We start from the raw sequence: 20995 nt of genomic DNA, 5'->3' as shown, positions 1-20995 counted from the left end.
GTAAGGTACACTTGGCTTTTTGTTCCTCAGTAAGTTTTTCTTTTTGCTTTAGGACTGCGTAAGGTTTCCTTGATTATGTGAATTTGAACCCACAGTTCTTTAAGGGAAGTGGGTATTTTACAGGAATACTGAGTCAGTGAAGGCTGAAACTTTAGTGCTGGGGGTGTGGAACGTTGGATACCAACCCTTGGAGTGCTGGCACAGGCCCTGGGGCCACCATCTCCCAGCACTAAGGCAGTGTCTGTCCTGGAGGGGATGTGCCCTTCATGGGTTAAAGCCCCTGGGTGCCCCAGACCCCCAAGGCTCTGTGTCCTGCCCGTCCCACAGAGCAGGACCTGCTCCGGGTGTTGGGGGGTCCTGCAGGCCAGGGGAGCACTGGCACAGATCATGCACATGCACATGTCCTGCTTCTTCCCAGGGCTCTGGTCCTGCCTCTCCCCGGGGTGTGAGTTCCTGCACTCCCGTGGGAGCCGGGCCTGTCCTGCCCTCCTGGTGCGTCGCCGGCTGCAAACCTGCCTCTTGTCCCATGATCCTGGTTCACTTGAACGGAGGGGGAGCTTGTCTTAAAATCTCTGCCACGCTGTTCTTTGAGGTCCAAAATTCCTGTGAGCAATACAATTCGTAACCCTGGTCTCTAACCTGGCAGGTGGCTTTGCTGTTGCTCTCACATCCAAGCTGGAATTCTCACGGAAGGTGGGACTGGGTGTGCCGTGGCCGTGCCCAGAGCCAGGTCTGAGCACCCCCAGGGCCCTCACAGCAGTATGTTCTGGATTCTGCCATTGTAAATGGGTCTAATGTGACATGACAAGACCACAAAAATTGGATGTAAATTTACATTTTTGAATATACTGCTTGTTGTTTCACATGATACATTAGGGTATGCAGCTCCTTTTTGTAGTTTTTATTTTTACTATTTAAGTTTGGAAATGATGCCAAATTTTTGTATTTCTTTAATCAATGTGTTCTCTTCAGTGATATATATTGCATTATATATTGATGTGTATATCAATATATACTGATATGTATTACACTTACACATGCAAACACGTTCAACGGGGGTGGAAATTCCTAGCCTTCGCTACTATATAGCCTCTGCAGAGAGATCCCAAGCAGTGATATCTTGGTGTTGTGATGTACAGAAATGGAGAAGAGTATTAAACCATATTTAAGAATATAGTATGGACTCCTGATTTATTTTCTTCAGGAAATTCCTGCTTTTTACTCTCAGCTTGCTCCCAGCTTCAGGTCAGTGCTGGACTGTGGAGGCAGCTCTTTCAGCTGGGCTTATGTTTCTCTCTGGACCAGTTTTCCCCCTGTGCTGGCCCTGCTGAGGCCCCTCCAGGGCTGTGTCCAGTTCTGGGCCCTCATGGAAGAGAGACATTGAGGGGCTGGAGCGTGTGCAGGGAAGGGAACGGAGCTGGGAAGGGGCTGGAGCAGCAGGAGCAGCTGAGGGAGCTGGGGGGGCTCAGCCTGGAGAAAAGGAGGCTCAGGGGGGACCTTCTGGCTCTGCAACCCCCTGACAGGAGGGGGGAGCCGGGGGGGGTCGGGCTCTGCTCCCAGGGAACAAGGGACAGGAGGAGAGGGAACGGCCTCAAGCTGTGCCAGGGGAGGGTCAGGTTGGACAGCAGGAGGAATTTCTGCCTGGAAAGGGTGTTCAGGCACTGGCAGGGGCTGCCCAGGGAGGTTTGGAGTCCCCATCCCTGGAGGTGTCCAAGGAAGGCCTGGCTGTGGCACTGAGTGCTCTGGGCTGGGGACAAGGTGGGGATGGGGCACAGGGTGGGCTCTGTGATCCTGGAGGGCTTTTCCAGCCTCAGGGATCCTGTGTTTCTCCAGCACATTCACTTGCTTGTTTAAGCTGTAGCTTAAAACCTCGACTTCAGAATCACAGAATCAATGAGGTTGGAAAAGACCTCTGAGGCCAAGCCCAGCCCATGAGTGATCACCACCCTGTCAACTAGACCAGAGCACTGAGTGCCACATCCAGTCTTCCTTTAAGGATGGGAGGAAAAAATCCAACACTCCAAGTCCAAAGGCTGTTGTGCCATGAGTGTTACCTGTGGTGATCTCCTGAACACCTGAGGCAGGTGAAGGGCAGCCTGCAGGTGCAGAAACCTGCCCTTAACCTTCCAGTCACAGAACACCTGAGCATTTTTTTTCAGGGGCCTTTCCTGCCCTCGCTCCTGGCGCTGGACCCGCACAGACCCGCTCAGGCTCCATGGGCCTGAACTGCCACCTCTGGTCTCTGCAGCCAAGCTCAGTGTAACCAGGGCTGTCCAGAGAGCACCTGCCTCCTGCCCCAGCTGGGAAGGCAATACGGGAAAGACATCATTAGTATCAGGAATTTTAAGGGATGTGTGAAATCATCTCCTGGCTGGTGTTGTTCAGCTGAGATGCTCTGGCTGAGGCTGAGCATCCACCTTCACAGCAGAGCAGCAGGATCTGGGTGGGAGGCTCTTTGCCTGTTGCTGTCACATGCAGGTTGGTGCAGCAAGAGTTGTTCTTGAGACCTGAGGCTTCCCTTTTTGTAGTCCCTGCCTCCCCCAGTGTTTGATCTGCAGCTGGAGCAGACGGGAGGGTCTGGGCTTGCTGTCCTTGGGTCTCCGGATACCAGAGTTTCAGAGATGTGCCATTTCTGCTGGAGCAGAAATAACAGTGATGCACAAATCTCACGCTGTCTGTGACCTAAGTACAGAAAAGGGATCACCATTCATCTTGTGGTACAGGTCAAAGCATTGAGCTGAGGTCAGCACCAAATGAAAAATATAAAAACGATTCCCCTCAGTCAGCGCAGGCACAGGAGAAGCTGCTGCTTGCAGAAAACTGCCCACCCGTCTCCCCACTTGGTGTAACCAGGCATGTGGATGTGTATTGTTAAAAAAAACCCCAAATATTTCTCATTTCACCCTTTACTGGCAGCACCAGCAAGCCTGGTTTCTGCTTTCCAGTTTTGCATTCCCGGGGAAAGGAGGAGCAGCGAGGCCTGGCTGCTGTGGAGGGTTGCCCAGAGCTGTCTCCTCCAGTGTCACAGCTGCTCCACGCCAGACCTGCTTGGAAGCTGCTGTTTCCTCACTAATCTTGGCTGGTTCTCCTGTCTCTCCCCCTTCACGTTTCAGTGAGAAAACACAAGTGGGTCTCATTGGCCACGTGCACTGGGCTGCCCTGAGGTGTGTCTGGGACCCTCCAGCTGCCCCTGGAACACTTCCAAAGGCACCTCACCCTGACAGAAGGATGAGGCCACGGGAGAGAGAGGTGGTGAAACTCTTTTCTTCCTTCCAGCTGCCGAGATCCAGTTGCTGGGTCCCTTTCACCCTTCAGAAAGCAGTTCTGTTGCAGCCTGGCTTTTGTTCCACTTGCACTCAGGTTGTTTCCTGGCTAAAAGTGCTGATTTCCAGCCTTTTTTCACACCAAATATTGCAGCGGATCAGGTGGTTTTCCCTGCTGTGTAAGGGTGAGCATCACCCTTGCAGTGCTCCCATCCAGGAGCCTCGACTACCTTCAGCACATGGAATTGATACAGCTTGGACCTGGGAAGGGGGTTTGGGAGGGGGCAAGTGTGGCCACTTCCAGCCACAAGCGGTCAGGGGCTGCAGGTTTGGGTTTGGGAGCCAGGCAGGATGGCTGGACTGGATGGAAGGATGGATGGATGGATGGATGGATGGATGGATGGATGGATGGAGGGATGGAGGGATGGAGGGATGGATGGATGGATGGAGGGATGGAGGGATGGATGGATGGATGGATGGAGGGATGGAGGGATGGATGGATGGATGGAGGGATGGAGGGATGGATTGGATGGATGGAGGGATGGAGGGATGGAGGGATGGAGGGATGGATGGATGGATTTCCACCCACCTGCCTGCTAGACCATGGGCTGGGAAATCCCTGGAAGGGATCTGGCCTTGATCAGCTGGAATTGAGAGAATAAATGAAGTGCCACCTCCAGGCTGTCCCGTGGAGCTGGTGCTGGGCATCTCAGAGTGGCTCAGAGCACACCCAGGGTCCCATCCTGGTGTCCAGCCCAGCTTGGCCGGGCACTGCCAGGGGGAGGCTCCACTGCAGCACCTGCAGAGGATCATCAGCCCCTGCTGCCTGCCTGCTTCTGTTTCCTCACACTGAAGGGCTTCAGCTCTTCCGAACGTTCCAGCTGCCCATGCCCCAACCCTCAGTGTTACCTGCTCCTTTTCATGTCAGGGGTGGTGAGCCCACCCTGCCCTCACTGCATGCCCTGTTTGCTGGGAAGCTGCACCGTGTGCTCAGATATTCTGATAATGCACTTTTTAAACACCATTTTTTTGTCTTGCCGTAATTAAAGCCAGAATTTGCCCTTTCTAAGCTGTTATTTCGGGAGCTGGAGCCCGGCCTGTGCTGTTGTTGCTCACGGGCTGCAAATGCCATTGTCCTGGGCAGGCGAGCCCGGCCCGCGGCGCTGGGAGGCAGCTCTGGAATTCCACTCGCCTATTTTTAGTCGGTGGTGAAAAATTGCACTTCCAACACTTCTGAGTCGTTGTCAGGGCTTAAATAAATCAAAGAGCAAATCCTGGCTTCTTGCTAATGAGTGAGACAAGGGGGTGACCTCGAGCTGCAGAGGCTGAGCTGGGGAAAGGGTGGAATTGGGGGTGGGGAGAGTCTGGCTGGGAAGGGGCTGGGAGGGGCTGGGACATCCCAGCTCTGCCCCAGCCACTGCTCTGTCCTGCTCGGTGCAGGTATTCCATGGCCACTGCTGGGGGCTGACTCCTGGCTACTTGCTCTTCTCCCAGTGCCCCTCTCAGGGCTGGTCCCAATCCCCTCTGCCTCCCCGGGCTCCCCCTCGGCTCTGCCGTGGCTGTGGCTCCCTGGCTGTGCTGTGTGTGCAGGTCTGCTCCCCCCAGAGCCACCTCAGTGCCCACCCTGGATGTGGCAGCTCTTGGACGGCCAGGACTGGGAGGCAGGAGCTCCTGAAGGAATCTGTGTGTAAGTCCAGCTGTCTGAGCGTCCAAGTGTTGGACTCTTCCCTACAACCCCAACCACTTCTGGAGCTCTTAAGGCACAACCAGTTTCTAACCCAGGTTCTTCTTTTTAATGCCAGGGCAGGACTTTCCTGAGGAGCAGCTTCACCTGTTTGGCCACCAAGTTTCCACGTTGGCACAAACCCCTCCTCTGGCAATGCTCTCTCATGAGCACCACCTGTGAGGTGCAGCCATGCCGTGTCTCCTCTCCAGCTTTTCTTCTCCAGACTAAACAAACCAGCTCCTTGGTGCTTCCCCAGGGATCAGGGGCCTGGCCACACTCCTGCAGCCCCTGCCAAGGCACAGGGCACAGCTTGTGCTGCTCAGCCATGGGGGGGTTTGGGATGGTTTGGGGGGCACAGGAGGGCACTGACTGGGTGTGCAGGAAGGATGTCAGAGGACAGACCTTACCCCCAGTGGGGAGGTTCTGCACTGTCGTGTCTAAATTTACCCCAGATAGCAGAGAGGTGTGTATTATCTGAGGACAGAGGGGATGGAGGTGGGAGACTTGCCTGGAAGGTAAAAGTGAACAAAAAAGCCCTTTTCCAGTGAGGAAAATGGAAACTGTAGAGGAGCTGGGAAGCAGAAGAGAAGAGGGAGGGCTGCCTGGTCTCCCCTGGGCACTGCTGGAGCTGGATGCCATCCTTCAGGAACACTTTGCCTGGCCACAGATGTCCCCAGTGTGGGGACACTCCTGCTGCTGGGCCTGGCTGAGGTGGAGGTGTCTCCCCTTGCTTTGTCCTGCTGCCGTGGTGCCTCCCCCCAGGTGTGGGGGTGGGACACCCCAGTCCCTGTCACTGGGTATTTTGGGGGTCTCAGCCTTCCAGCACAGCACGTGGCTCCCACAGCTCCCAGGATCTCCCTCTGGGCCGAGCCTGGGTGGCTCTCAGAGAGATTGGAGTTGTTCAGAGGCCTGGAAACATCCATGGGTGTGAAGGTCACCCCCATCGGGGTCCTGATTGTGGCCTTCCAGTGCCTGAAGGAGCAACCAAAAGGATGGAGAGAGACTATTTCCAAGGGCCTGGAGTGACAGAACAAGAGGGAATGGCTTCAACTGCCAGAGGGCAGGGTTAGATGGGATATTGGGATGGAATTCCTGGCTGTGAGGGTGATGAGGCCCTGGCACAGGTTGCCCAGAGAAGCTGTGGCTGCCCCTGGATCCCTGGAATTGTCCAAGGCCAGGCTGGACAGGGCTTGGAGCAACCTGAGCTAGTGGAAGGTGTCCCTGCCCATGGCAGGGAGGGGTTGGAATGAGATGACCTTTTAGGTCCCTCCCAGTCCAGGCCATTCTTGCTGGGCTGGACATCCCCCCCCACGGGCACAGACCCCGGGTGCTGTTTGGGAGGTGCCCCTGTGCCACATCACCCACTGTCTCATCTCCTGGGGTTCAGGCTACCAGAGGAATCAAAGAGCTGCTGTAAATATGTCAAAATATCAGAATGCACCCGAGGCTCAGGAAGAACTGCTGCTCCTAAGCCTCTCTCCTCAAAAAGCTGCCTTTCCTTTGGTGTCTGGCCAGACAGGAGGTGTTGGGAGCTCCTGCAGCTCAGGCTGCACTGCACAGGACAAGAAACCTGGGGCTGCTGGGGGCCAGCAGGGATGGCAGGAGCCAGGGGGACCCTCAGGGCATTAATCCTTCCCAAAGTCCACACAGCTGCAATTTGTGGTAAAAAAATAACCTGGAAGTAAATTCCAATGAAGACCAACAAAAGGGCTGGGGCTTTTCCCTTTCACTTGCAAACCCAGCAGGAGGTTTCATCCCTCACTGCCCAGAGCTGGGATAAAGCCCCTGTGTGAAACTTGCTTTTGTTCTCAGTTCTTATGATGGGATAAGTGGGCTGCTCTCAGTCCCTCCTGTTTGTTGGGATAGGTGGATGTGCCCGAAGGGCTCTGCAGAGTGAAGCAAGTCTTTTGTAGCTTTATTGTCATCCTCCAATCAATTACTGGCTTCAGGAGGTTGTCTTACCACTGGCAGGACACCAGCTGCCCCAATGTCACCTCCTGGAGCAGGCTGGAGAGCCAGCACTGCCCTCTGCCACACGTAGGAGCTCCTGTGCTGCTCCTGCAGCCAGTGCCGTGCCCTGGGTGGATCTGCCCCGAGCAGTCCCTGGGGGCTCTTCTGTCTTCTGGTCTGTACATTTAATTCAATGCTGAGGGCTGAGCTTTGCAGCATTTTCACATTTGATCCAATTCTTGAGGGCACCCACTGTAATTGCAGCAACCAAAGCAAAGCTGGGGCTCAGTGAGTTGCTGTCACTCAACAGGGACAATCCCTGGCTGTGGTGGGAACATGGTCCAGTTCCAGCTGAGGTCAAGTGGAGTCCTTGGGGCTTGTGGTTGGCTCAGAGCGATGGCAGCACCACATCCTCTGCACTGGGGCACCTGCAACATTGGGGCAGTTTGGGGGGACACCATGTAGGGAAGGGATTGAGCCATTAGAGAGTGTCCAAAGGAGGGACAGGGAGATGGGGAAGGGCCTTGATTTGAAGCTGTGTGAGGACACTGAGGACACTTGGTGTGTTCAGCTGGAGGAGACTGAGGGGAGACCTCAGTGCAGTTCCAACTGCCTGGGCAGGGGCAGAGGAGGGGCAGGGACTGAGCTCTGCTCTGGGGGGACCAGGGACAGCAGCCAGGGAATGGCTGGAGCTGTGTCAGGGCAGGCTCAGGATGGATCTCAGCCAAAGGTTCTTCCCCCAGAGGCTGGTTGGGCACTGCCCAGGCTCCCCAGGGCAGTGGGCACAGCCCCAAGGCTGCCAGAGCTCCAGGAGGGTTTGGCTGATCCTCTGGGGCACAGGGGGTGACTCTTGGGGATGGGCCTGTGCAGGGCCAGGGGTTGGACTGGATGATCCTTGTGGGTCCCTTCCAACTCAGCATATTCTGGGATTCCATGATTTACTTTGCTCCAGCCCCTTTTAGGAGTGACACCCCCAGCCTCAGCTTCAGGGAAGAAGGTTTGGATCTGGTTTTGACTCCTGCAGCAAAAGGGATGCTGAAGTTCCAGGCAAGGGATGCAGAAATCCTTTTTGTTATTGTCCCTCCTTAAAATCCAGGTGAGAGCCCTGGAAAAGCTGCAGAGCAAGGCTGGCTCCGAGGATAAAACAGGGATTTTGTGACTCTTTTTTCTTCTCTTCATCCAGTACAAGGTGAAAAAATTTTTTAATTTCTTAAGTGTCCAAAACATGCTGAAGGCATCCAGAGAAAATAAAGACATTGCTGGAATAACCTGACTGTGTGTCTACAGAGAGCATTTGACAGGGACAAATCAACAGGACAAGAGGACACGGCCTCCAGCTGTGCCAGGGGAGGGTCAGGTTGGACCTCAGGAGGAATTTCTCCCTGGAAAGGGTGGTCAGGCACTGGAAGGGGCTGCCCAGGGAAGTTTGGAGTCCCCATCCCTGGAGGTGTCCAAGGAAGGCCTGGCTGTGGCACTGAGTGCTCTGGGCTGGGGGACAAGGTGGGGATGGGGCACAGGGGGGACTCTGTGGGCTGGGAGGGCTTTTCCAACCTCAGTGATTCTGGGATTCTGTGAGTACAGAATCAAATGCAGTGTAAAAATGAAATAAATAAACAGAAAGGTGCATGGGCTCTGGGTTGGGGCTGGGTTTGGTTTTGATGTTGGGGTACCAGTGCTGTGAAACAGCATTTCAGTGCCCCCAGTGTTTGAACATTGTGGGTGATGTGGGGAGGAGCTGGCCTGGGGCTGGGGGTGGCTCAGGGCTGTGTCTGTGCAGAGGTGCCCCCCTGGCAGGGCAGGGGGTGTGGGGGGGCTGAGCATGCCAAGCCAGGCTCAGGTGGGGCTGGGGATGCTGAGTCAGGCTCAGGGGAGAGGCTGCAGGTGACTCCAGCCCCAGAGGTGCCATCCAGGGCAGAGCAGTTCCCACCCCAAAAGTCCCCACAATCATTTTGCACCAAGTGGAACGGTGTCCCACAGCTCAGTGTGAGGGGTGTGAGGGCTGGGCAGCTCTGGGGACTCAGCCAGTTTCAAATATGTTTTATTACAAACTGAAGGGTTTTTTCATAGTACTCTAAAGCTGACACTGTATGAACTCTTCCCACCTTGTAAACACCTTTCTGAGTTGTATGAGCTGATGGGTTTTCGTAGTTTTCATATGACTGGCAGTTTGAGTCCATATTCAAGACCAAATCCCATCATACCAGGGAATATTTTTTTACTGACTTCACCTGCCTGTGTGAAGTGCAAAGAGCAACTACTGCTGTTTTCCTACACCTGGGAGAGGGTTTCTGGGCCTGGGGGAGACTTGAGGAGTAGTGGGCTCTGAGCAGAGGACAAGAGGCTTAATCCATGCTTTGGAATGTGATTTTCTGCCTCTCTCATCTTTGGACCACAAGCCCATGTCCTGCTCATCCCGTGGGCTGTGTGAGCTGTGTGAGAGCTGCACCCCTCAGTCACCAACACGGGCACTGCAGCTGCAGCCTCTTGCTGCCCACACTTGCCTCTCCCCCCCTTCCTTATATCCCAGTCTTTATCCAGGGAACAAAGCCACAGGAAAGAAGAATTGCTGGACCCCATGCTTGGGAGTGTGGGTGAAGATCAGTGGGTGCCCTGTGCCCCAACACCCAAGGCAGCAGTGCCAGCAGCCCTGTGCCCACACCCTCGTGAGAGCAGCCCTGGCACCACCCTGGGACACCACGAATCTGCTCATGAATCTTTTCCAGATCTTTAAAAAACCCATCAAACCCAGTATCAGCTCATTTTGGCTACAAATACTTCTTTGAAGGAAGAATAAATGTTTTCACGCTCCAAGTGCAGCCATCCCTGCCCTCACAAGAATGTTTATTTATATCTTACTCCTACCAGCTGGAAGTTCAATAATTATTCTTCCAGCAGGAGAATTTGGAATGGTTCTGCCCTTGCTTTTCTAGTGCTCTCACTGTTACTGGCCATTGAGTAACCCTTGATCCCTGTCCAAACAGCCAAATAAACACTGCAAGATCCAAGATGAGGGTTTTAGTGAGTAGACTCTGTTAGGCTGGGGATTTCAGGAAGGCATCTGAAATTTGGAAACGGATACCCACAGAGCTGCTGGAGGATTTGAGCAGCTGCCTCCCACCAGCCCCAGAGCAAATCCCAGAGATTGTGTCATTTTGTCACTGCCTGGCTCTTACTTTAACTTGTTTTTCCCTGCCTCAGCCTGGATCAGCAGTGGCACTGGGGGCAGTGGGTGAGTTCAGAGCAGCCTGTGTCCAGTCGCTCTTATGCTCATCTTGTGGGTGTTTAACACCCAAAGGCAGCCTTGGAATAAAGGTCCAAGCTGCCAGAATGATTCCCATCTGCCTGGGTTATCCGAGGCCTAAAAAAAATGCAGGAAATGGGTACAGGCTTAGAAATAGTTCACTTTATTATCCAGAAAAATGTGGTGAGACAAACTCAAGTGGTGTCTCTTCCAGTACCACAGCCCAGGTGTGCTGTGGGGCTGGTCCATGGCAGTGTGAGCCACAGCCAGACCATCCTGCGTGGGAATAGAGGTTGGGGCGGATCAGGGAGCAAATCCTCCTGTGACAAATGAAGGTAGCAAAAACAGGGACTGGAAATGATGGCCAAGGCTCAGCAGGGTCAGCCCAAGGTGCTGGTTTGGGCCGGGGCCGTGTCCTGGTGCACGCCCAGGCAGGGTGACACGGAGCTCTCAGGGCAGTGCCGGCCTGAGACCGCAACACAAGTTGTCCAGGGTCTTTCTAAACACCTGATTCCTTTTGCTTTGATGCAGTGAGGATGACATCACCCTCAATGGATTCTGGCCCTGTTGCACAATGTGGAGATATCTCTGGGTTCCTTGGCACCGGGACTTTCCCTCTTCCACTTCCCCTCATCCTTATCCTCACAGGAGAACAGGCAGAGCGAGTTCTCTTGGGCTGAAACTGCCCCACCATCCGGGTGTGCTTCCACCTGAGCAAGGTCCTCATTAGCACTAATTACCAGCCGTGTCCCTGCGTGGCTGCTGTGCTGATGTGCCACAGATCTGTCACACCGGGGAGGAGCTCCTGATACAGCCTTGTCTCAGCAGAGCACACGCCCAGAGACTGCTCCCCAAATTGCTGCAACCTGGGGGTCAGGTACTCATGGGAATATCGTACTTGAATCATAGACTGATGGAATCACTGGGGTTGGAAAAGCCCTCCAAGAGCATCGAGCCCACCCTGTGCCCCATCCCCACCTTGTCCCCCAGCCCAGAGCACTCAGTGCCACGGCCAGTCATTCCTTGGGCACCTCCAGGGCTGGGGACTCCAACACCTCCCTGGGCAGCCCCTGCCAGTGCCTGACCACCCTTTCCAGGCAGAAATTCCTCCTGATGTCCAACCTGGCCCTCCCCTGGCACAGCTGGAGGCCGTTCCCTCTCCTCCTGTCCCTTGTTCCCTGGCAGCAGAGCCCGACCCCCCCCGGCTCCCCCCTCCTGTCAGAAGGTCCCCCCTGAGCCTCCTTTTCTCCAGGCTGAGCCCCCCCAGCTCCCTCATATGACTGACTCTCTCTCAGTGAGTTCGTATCTCAGAAAAAATTTATCAAAAACCTGGTTTTTCATCCATCTCATTAGGTCTTGGACATGTTACTCACGAGGTCTTACTTTGGGAGCTGCTCAGAAACAATTTGAATTTACAGATGCAGGGATCAATATCCCCTCTCTTGCTTTTCCTGGTGTTCCCTGGTAAAGCCAACATGTTTGATTTTTTTTATAATGCTTTCCTTAATTAATTTCAACGTTTTTCTCTTTCTCTCATATCATAGGAATTGTTTTTGTCACTATTACAAGTAGATTACAGGAACTCGAGTTCCAGCTGACATCTCCTGCCACAGAGTGAGACCCACGGCCACTGCTGCACCATCCATTGGTGCAATCCATCAACTGCCAGAATGAGACACGGATTTACTCTTTCTACAAATAAATGGAAGATTTTTTCCCCCTTTTTTATCCTTTTTTTCTTTTTTTTTCATGTTTTCCTCATTTCCTATGTCCTGGCTATGTCCTTTCCATAGTCAGGACACCAGCCTGGCTGTACAGCAGTACTTTGGAAAGCCCCAAGAGCATTGTGCTGGTCAGCAAATCTCTATTCTGTGTATATTTAGACTGAGACATGCTGATTTTTTACTTTGGTGTCACAAACAAATCTCTGCTGCCTTGGGTGATGTCCAGAGCAAACGTCTGATTACAGGGAGAGCAGAAGAGGCTGGATTTTGTCCCATCTCAGTCTCGGTGACACCTCTGTGAGCTGGCTGAGGGGGAGTTACACAACGGGTGTGATTTGACCTGCAAGTCCTTTGTTACAGGTCATGATGTGAAGGTGGAAGGAATTCAGCTCAGGTGCCCAGGGTTGACAGGAAAAGCCCTCGGATGTTTTTTCACCTGGAAATGGAGTGTTGTCCACTGAGGGTCAGCAGTGCTCACACAGCCCAGGCTGACATGGGCACGTGTGTGACTTTGGGCTTTATGGCCCCACTTAGAGGGACTTTGGGGCAATGGTGTGTTTGGTGTTGGCTTTGTCCAGAAGAATGTAAATGGGGCAGCTTTTGAGGTACATCAAAGTTTCACCCCCAGACTTGGAGCAGTAGCAATTGTTTGCTGGGGAGGGAGACTTGCAGCTCCTGCTTTACCTTTTAAGTGCTACAAAAAGGGTTTAGAGCTCACAACAAGCATTGTCCTAAGCAATTTTGAATGGATTAAAGACATTTCTGCTGACACCAATGTCAGCAGGTGTGCTGTCAATAAGAAAGGACTTTGCACCATTCCCATTTGTCCATCCTCCATCTCTCTACCATTTGGCGGAAATTCAAACAGGTAACGGAAAAAAATGCTTAGCAGGAAGCTCTGGGTCCGTTTCCATGGCAAGCCCCAGTGCTGTGCTGTCTCACCATGCTGCTGTTAGGACAGTTTGGATTTCAAATTCCAATGCCTGCTGCTGCATTTGGTCCCTGCTGTGTCATCTGCTGGCAGCCTGTGTGTCCTTGGTCCCCGAAGCACCTGAGTGTCTCCCATCCTGCCCTGGCTCCTGGGTGCTCCTGCCCCGCTGCAATGGGGGCACTGCAGTTTGCCTGTGGGATACAGACCCTGAAGGCTGAAAAAGCTGCTCCTTGCCAAAGGTTGAGGTTAAGTAGATGGAAATGCCATCACCTGAGCCAGGTGTTTCCATGTCCCCTTGCAAATACGGCACATCTCCTTTACAGGTTTTTGTGTCCCACCCTGTCTCCCTCTCACCTGCACGAGAGGTTTTCTCTGGCAAGGCCCATTGGTTATTTCTGGATGCTGTGCCTGCTGTCAGTGGGATTGAGGTAAATAATCCCATGTCAGTGCATCCATGACAGGGATCCCTCTCCTCCAGGGCTGGCCCTCTGAGCAGCTGGAAGAGCAAAGCTGGCAGGAACAGGCACCCTGCTCGAAGGCACAGACAGGACAACCTGAGCCAGCAATGCCAGCAAGGTCAGGCCCGAGGCTGGGGCTTCTTAAATAAAACTGGCTATTAAATAAACAGCCCAGTGTGCAGAACCAGCTTGTGATTCGGGGTATCACAGAATCCCAGACTGGTCTGGATTGGAAGGGACCTCAAAGCTCATCCAGTTCCACCCCCTGCCATGGGCAGGGACACCTTCCACCAGCCCAGGTTGCTCCAAGCCCCGTCCAACCTGGCCTTGGACACTTCCAGGGATCCAGGGGCAGCCACAGCTTCTCTGGGCAACCTGTGCCAGGGCCTCCCCACCCTCACAGGGAAGAATTCTTTCTCCATATTTTCACCCCTGAGTCCCAGGTGGTAGCACCTCCTCCTGTGACACCGTGGGGCCTGCAGGAGCTCGGGGGGCAGGTGTCTCATTTCCCAAGGTACCATCCTGTGTTGCAGCTCTTGGGTTTGTAACAGGCATTCTGGGCTGAGCGAGTCACTCCCAGCTCTGCTGAAAGCAGAACTGGGCCAGAGCTGCTGGGACACCTTACAGGGACAGTTACAACCCCACCCAAGGTCTCATTCTTCAGGAAAACACGACCCGTCACACACCCCGGTACCGGTACCCGGTGACGCTGATGAGGCTCCCTCACCCCCTGAAGCTCCGTTCTCCTCCCCCCCCGGGCTTTCTCAGCGTTAATCAGGTGGATAGAGCCCTCAGGTTGGCATCAAGAGGGCGATTCCCTCTCTGGGTGAGCCAGAAGGATCCCAGAGCCACTTCCCTGGGCACAGTCCAGAGCGAGGGAGGGATTCTCCCAGGACTGGCTGCTGGAAGATTTCAGTCTTCCTGTGTTGGTCGGGGTGCAGAGCAGGAAAAAGAAATTCAGCCAAGTCTGCTTCAGTAGTGGGATATTCAAACTGCCTGGGATAGAATTAATTTATTGAGAACAGGAAAGCATCATCTATTTAAATCTGTTAATTTGCCACGGCAGGTGGGAGGGCAGTGGAGCAGGACAGGGTGGAGCAGAGGGAGAATTACGGAATCCCAGATTGGTTTGGGTTGGAAGGGACCTTACATCCATTCCCACCCCCTGCCATGGGCAGGGGCACCTTCCACTAGCCCAGGTTGCTCCAAGCCCCGTCCAACCTGGCCCTGGACACTTCCAGGGATGGGACAGCCACAGCTTCTCTGGGCAACCTGTGCCAAGAGCTCGCGGCGAGCACACGCGGGTTCTCAAAGGCGCTTTTCCAGCGCTTTCGATTCCCCGTTTCCAGCACAAACCGCAGCGCGGCCCCTCCCACACACATACACGGACCGGCCCCACAGCGCCGCAGGGCCGCCCGTCCGCGGGAGCGGGCACACGGCAGGGGGGCTGCGGGCGCTCCGAGTGCCGCACGGTCCCCGTGCGCTCGCAGGGAGCCGGGACAGCCCCGCCCGTGTCGGTCCCCCGCTTCCCGAGGGCTCCGTTCCCGTCGGTGCCCGCGCTCCCTGAGGGAGCCGGCTCAGCCCCCGGGGTGCCGCTCCCTGAGGGCTCCGCGGGGCCCTTCCCGTCACCCCCCGCGCGCGCGCGCCCCGCCCTCCTCCCCGCTCCGCGCGCGCCGTGACGTCACGGCTCGCCCCGGCGCGCGTGCGCGATCGCGTGCGCGTGCGCGTGCGCGCGGCGGGGGCGGGCGGGCCGAGCGGGGCCTGGCGGGCGCGGGGCGGCGGCGGCGGGGCCGGGCCGGGCTGGGCCGAGCGGGGCTGGGCTGGGCTGGGCAGGGCTGGGCAGCGCCGCCGCCGCGATGGAGCCCGACTCGGTCATCGAGGACAAGACCATCGAGCTCATGGTGAGTCACCCCCCCGCGCCCCGCTCGCCCCAGGCCCCGCGGGTCCCGCCCCGCCACTCTGAGGGGGCCGAGCCGGGGCCGCGCCCCCCGCGAGGCCCCGCCGGGGCTCCCCGCGGGTAAATCACTAACAACAATTAACCCCGCGGGGGCCGCGCCGGGCCGGGGGCGCCGCTCGGAGCCGCAGCGGAACGCCCCGGGGAGGGGGGTCCGGCCGCGCCTCCCCCGCACCCCCGGGCCCGGCCGGAGCTCCCGCCGAGCGGGGCCGGGGCCGCGCCGGGCCGGCACACACGGAATCACCTAACTGTGTATTGGTTGTACTCCTAATTAACGCTCACGCCGCTAAATTCACCGTAGCGGAGAGGCGGTCTGATGGGAGCAGTAGGAAGAGATGTTTTTTCTTTAATATAAGGAAATTAGGTCTCTTCAGTCAAATATGAGGGGCCCTTCGTTTTGCTGCCTTTAGGCATGAATTAAATTCAGTTAGGAGCTGGGAGAGAATAATAATCGGTAAATATCTTCTAATTTATTTGCCATGAGCGTAACTGCTTTTTGTGCTAGGCATAATTTGGTCTCACATACGAGTTTTCATGCAGTTCTTCAGAACTGAGGGGCAGAATGCAAGTAATTTGCTGTTAAGGCACTCTGAAGGTGAGCTGGGTTCAGTGGAGACATTAAATGGGTTTTTTGGCCAGTGGAGTTCTTGCTAAATTACCTGATCTGGAAAATATGAACTTTCTTTAAATGTATCACCTGGCCTCAAAAAACAGAAATAAAATAGAAAAAGGGGAAACCTAAAAACCCTTTATGTGTCTTTCATTATTTTTACTGGTCGCTGAGGCCAAGGGCTTAAAAGCTGTTCCTGGGGAGCCCCCTGCCCTGGCCCCTGTGGATCCCTGGGGGACATCAAAGCCATCAGTGCCCTGCAGCAGTGAGGGGAAGGCTGGGGCCGCTCTGTGGGGTCCCTCACAGGACCAGGCTCCTCCAGAAAGATGCCTGTGAAATTTCCGAGGGGAAAAGTGAGTTCTGGTGGCTTTTTCCCTCCCTGGAGCTGTGGTTCACTGACACCCCTCTGCTGGGGGTTGTGTGAGGTGCTCAAATAGCGTTTGGGGCTGCAAGGTTTGGCTCCCTCAACTTTCTTTCTTGTTGTTTTCTAAGTGCTCCCCTGTTTTAGTCTCTCCTATTTGGGGCCAGGCGGTAGCAGGAGGAAGCAAATGGAACTTTTGCTGGTAATTGTTGTACCCTCCATTTACAGCTGGAGCTGGGAAATATGCTGATCCATGCAAATATCTGTGGGGTTAGTAAGAGTTTCATTATGTAGGAGGAGGTTTAAGAAACAAATTTTTCTCTCTTTCACAAGAAATGAATATATGTAAAAATTTTAATAAGATGAACAGTTCTGTAGTTTCTAGCAGAAAATGGTACTCTGCAAAATGTAGATGGTAGCTGAATTTAATGTTAACCTAAGTGAGGGCTTGCACAGAAACACTTGCGTTTGAGTGGAAATGTTTCACTAAAATCGTTGAAAATCATCCCTAAATGAAGACGTGGAGGTTTTGCCTTCTCGTGTGGTGTGGAAGGTGAGATTCTCCAGGAGATTTGTTTAAATCCACAGAGCAGAAGCTGTTTGGGCTGAGTTTCCCATCAGGGATTTCTGTGTGAAATGAAAACTCGGGTGTTAGTGCTGGTGGGAAACATCCCAAAGCCTGGGGCTTAGGGCTCATCCCAGCCTGGCAGACTTAGGGGGGTGCTGTTCCTTTTGAGAGTGCTCTTGGTTACTAAAAGCAGGATGTTTTATGCCTCTCTGATACAGGAGATGCCATTGGTGCTCTCTGGGTGCTCCATTACTTCCCTGCAGTGCCAGGATGAATCTGTAGTAAATAGAGGAGCAAATGTGTGATGTGAAAGTTCTGAGGAGCAAACACAACCGGGTTCTGAGGGGCTGATAAACAAGAGATGATGTGTCAACACAGTAATTGCACAGAAGTTTCAGAACACGCTGTTCTAGCCCTCGACTTCCCTGGATAAATCATTTGCATTTATTTAAAGGAAAATCAGTCATGGAAATAACACTCTTCTATTTTTAAAGCTGGAATCTAAGAGAAATATTTTAAGGTTTCAAAGTGACAACTTTGATTTGCTGTATGAAGTTTTAGTGAGTGTTCCCAAGTCACTGTATCTCTTAGGACAGCTGAGGGCTTCCCGTGCCTGGTGCCAGTTGTGTATCCTGTCATCAGTCATTTCCAGGGATGAGCAGTGATTGAGTGATGCCATTCCATGGCTTCATTTGCCTGTCCCGCTGAGCTCCTGGTGCCTGCAGAGGTGGTTGTGGGAGGCTCGAGGCCTCACAGGTTTCCTGGGGCTGACTGGGGTGTGCAGTCAGGCTCACGGGGTGTGCAGGGGGACAGGCTCAGGGAAGGGCTGTGTGAGAGTGGGTGGGAAGTGAGGGGTGAGGAAGTAATCCAGAACAGATGGGGGGCCAGCTACAGTGATTGAAAGGGCTCTTTCTTCCTGGGCTTGGTTTTCTCAGTGAAATTAGATAACTGTGACCTTTCTGCTCTTTTAAAGAACCAACCTTTTTTCTTTCTTAAGGTGAAGTACTAACAATGCTTTGTGAAATAGGTTTTGTTACCTCCGGAGTCTGAGCTGTGTATAAAATCTATGGTGTTCAGTCACATCAACCCTGTGACTTGCCTTTGATACCTGCTAAAAGCCTTGTGTTCTTCATTTTCTCAGGAAGCTTCCCTCCACCATACTTCAGTTTTACCAGCAACTTTCAAAGCAGGGGGTAATTAGCTGCTTAGTTTATATTAAAGTAGTTGTAAAAGAGTACATAAATATGCCAAAGAAGGTTTTTTTAATACAGGTTAAAAAGTTAAGCATTTATGGGGTAAACTGTGTCCAGCATAAGATGTTGCTAGTACAAGAAAATAAATCTGTTGCCCCCAGGCTGTGGTACCCACCAGACCCCTCCGGGCTGTGGCTCCTGTGTGTAAGTTCTGACATCTGTGTTTCACTGTGCCCCTGGTGCCTGTGCTGTTCTCCAGACACAGATCCCCGTGCTGGCAGTTCAGATCCAGCAAGGCACTGCTCCGTGGCAGGAGCAGGAAAGGGTTATGGAAAGGCCATGCCTAGGAATAAAAGGGACAAGCACTTGTTCACACTGTGTTATCATTTGCATCTTGAAGTTCCATATGTGGAAAATAATCTTCCTAACACACTGCCTTCAGTGTCTAGAACGTCTCTGGCTCTCCTAAAAGTGTCCAGTGTTTAAGTACCTCTGTAAATAATAAATGAAGAACTCTAATTGAGTATCTTGCCAGAAATCTTTCCGGTTCTCATGGCAGGGCTTTGATGGGAGCTGAAGGTCTTCAAATCTGAAGGTACCAATTTCAGAAGGATGTGTTTCACGCAGGCCTGCCTTGCCAGCAGCAGCTCCTGCTGTAAATCAGTTCCTTGGGTTACTGCAACTGGAGATGGTTGTGCCCCCAAACTATTTAAAGCTTTACAGTGCAAAATAAATCTCAGCATTCTGTTTGGAAACTAAAATACAGCTGCTGTGTGTATCTCAGGAGGGCTATAGTAGTCTGGCTTTTTTCTTCCTTGTCTCAGTCTTTGCAAGCCAAACAGGCAAAGCTGTATTTGTGGGAATTTTTTTCCACATATTCTTGGAGGAATCCTTCAAAGAGCGGACTTTTGTAGTGATGGAGATACAGGCAATGATCATCTTTGCAGCTGAAACAAAGGAGGTGCTGTTCTGGCTGAAATGTCACTGGTTCTTAATCGAAGCCTGGGAGTAGATTGAGAGTTAGTAAGGCTTTTGTAAACCTGTGTGTAACCTAGTAGTGCTTTCTTCAGCAGGGTAACAATCTCTTGGCTCTGCAGTTATCATTTTTTTGATCTTCAGTAGCCAAATGAGCAGAGCTGGGAGCTGTGTGTTGGACATTAAAGCACGCAGGGGTTCATACATGGACTAAAGGCAGTGGCTGGAGCAGACAGCTGAAGAGGTGGTGCTTGGATGGGTGTTAGGAAGGCACAGCCTTAGGATGAGCCTGTGGGGCAGGGGATGTGAGGTCTGTGCTGCTGCCAGGCTCCAAGTGACAGTCCCGTTTCAGAGTGCCTCCGAGAGGAAGGATGCAAAGCTGAAGAGAAGAAATTGCTGTGACTTTGGCAGCCACGCAGAAAATGGGAAGGAAGAGCTTAAGAACATGAATTAGAGCACAGCAACTGCACTTGGAGCCAGCAGAGTGGGGAGGAAATGAGGGAAGTAGACAAGGAAGTGTGGAAAGCTGCACCTTTTGGGAAGGGTTAGGTGAAGGAATGGTCTGACTGGGGAAATGGGATGGCAGAGGGAAGAAGGAGGCTACAAAGATGCAGAAGTGTGAGGTTTGTGATGAGGGTGGCAGCAGCTGTCAGTTTATTCAGGTGAAGGAAAGCTGCAGATGTGCCAGTTGTAGGGAAAATTCTGAAAGTAAATTGCTTTTGGTTCTTAATAGAAAAGTTACAGTATCTTGAGGAGAGTCTGGTGTTTGACCAAAGTTTCACTTTTTCAGTCTCTTTCGAGGTTTGGAGGCTTTTTACCTCACAGTGCAGTTCCATTTTGTACCATCAGTGAATTTTCCAGCTCTGCCCCACGTTAGCAGGGGAGGTGCAGCAGAGAGAGTTCCCTGGAGCTGGAACACGTGCACGGCTTCCTGTGGAGAGCAGAGCAGCGTCCGGGGCTGCTGCCCGAGCCCTGCCCCGCGCCTGGGGATCCACATCCCGGTGTCCATGAGGGCAGGCTGGGCTGTGCACAGCTGCCCTCTCGGAAGTGCTCTTGGGTTGCTCCTTTCCAAAGCACGTGGAGCATGTGGAGCTCGTGTCTGCCATGGCTGTGTCACACGGTGCTCGCTGTATCCCTTGGGATACAGGGCTCGGAGCGCTGTGGAAAATTTGGGTCGCTGAGGAGCGTCGTGAGCAGCATGTCAGCAAAACAACCTGCCTTGTTACGAGCTGTGCCCTCAGAGGGGCTGGGAACGTGCTTTGAAGGACGGCTGTACCTTTTCATTTCCCCTGTGTTTTCTCAACCACCTTCTCTCCTTCCACCACCGTGCTGTGTGTCTCTGCTGGGGGGTGTTGCTGTGCACTTGGAGGTCTCCGTTTCTTTGGCATTTCCAGATCCCTGTCCCTGGGCAGCTCCGGTGCTTGTGCAGCAGCATGTGAAGGGGGATTGCTGATGGCCCTACGATGAAATGGATGTTGCAGCAAACGTGCCACTGTGAGAGGGATGATGTGTGGGAGAGAGTAAGAGGCCATGGTTATGAGAGGGCTGCTCCGTGACAAGGGGTTTTTTTGTTGCAAGGGAGAAAATAAATTGAAGGGAAATGAGAATATTTACTGAGTTGTTTAAACTAATGCTGATTAGTAACAATCCTTTCCTTCCAGCTTTTTTCTTGGATGATGTCTTCTTTATACGAGTGCCACTGTTTATGTTGTTACATAATCTGATTTCTTGGTTTGATTTTTATGGCATCATTATTCACAGAAAATCCATTTTTTCTGGAAAATCCCTTCCTTCCCACCTTTATTGATGTATTTATGAGTTCAGTGGTGTGACATCTGACAGCCTACTCTGCTTTCCTGTACCACTTCCACACATTTTCCAATATGAGCAATGCATGACCGAGACCAGATAATGCAAAAGTAACATAATGCTGTTTGTGTTTTGATAACCAAAAAGCACTGACTCTTTTTGAAAACTTAATTTGCTTCTCATGCAGGCTAAATTAACAACGGGAACGTTTAAAGGCATGTTGTTTCTTTGG

General features: G+C 53.1%; 1 protein-coding gene across 5 annotated transcripts in view; it reads left to right on the top strand.

The window, feature by feature from the left end:
- The first annotated feature begins 15058 nt into the window (after positions 1 to 15058).
- Positions 15059 to 20995, top strand: part of FBXW11 (F-box and WD repeat domain containing 11) — a 78768-nt gene continuing 72831 nt past the window's right edge. For 3 of the 5 annotated variants that reach the window (XM_051793794.1, XM_051793791.1, XM_051793795.1), the window contains exon 1: positions 15059 to 15194. Coding sequence is in view for 2 of the 5 variants with exons in the window: in XM_051793792.1 (XP_051649752.1) it covers positions 15150 to 15194 (45 nt within the window). In the remaining 3 variants the exon portion in view is untranslated. The remainder of the gene's footprint in view (positions 15195 to 20995) is intronic. The other 2 variants (XM_051793792.1, XM_051793790.1) reach the window with 2 other exon arrangements.

This window comes from Manacus candei, unplaced genomic scaffold, assembly GCF_025592945.1.
Source record: "Manacus candei isolate 608988 ecotype Guabito, Panama unplaced genomic scaffold, ASM2559294v1 h1tg000037l, whole genome shotgun sequence".
Classification (NCBI taxonomy): Eukaryota; Metazoa; Chordata; class Aves; order Passeriformes; family Pipridae; genus Manacus; species Manacus candei.
The sequence above is the reverse complement of the archived record's forward strand: the minus strand, read 5'-3'. Positions and strand labels throughout refer to the sequence as shown.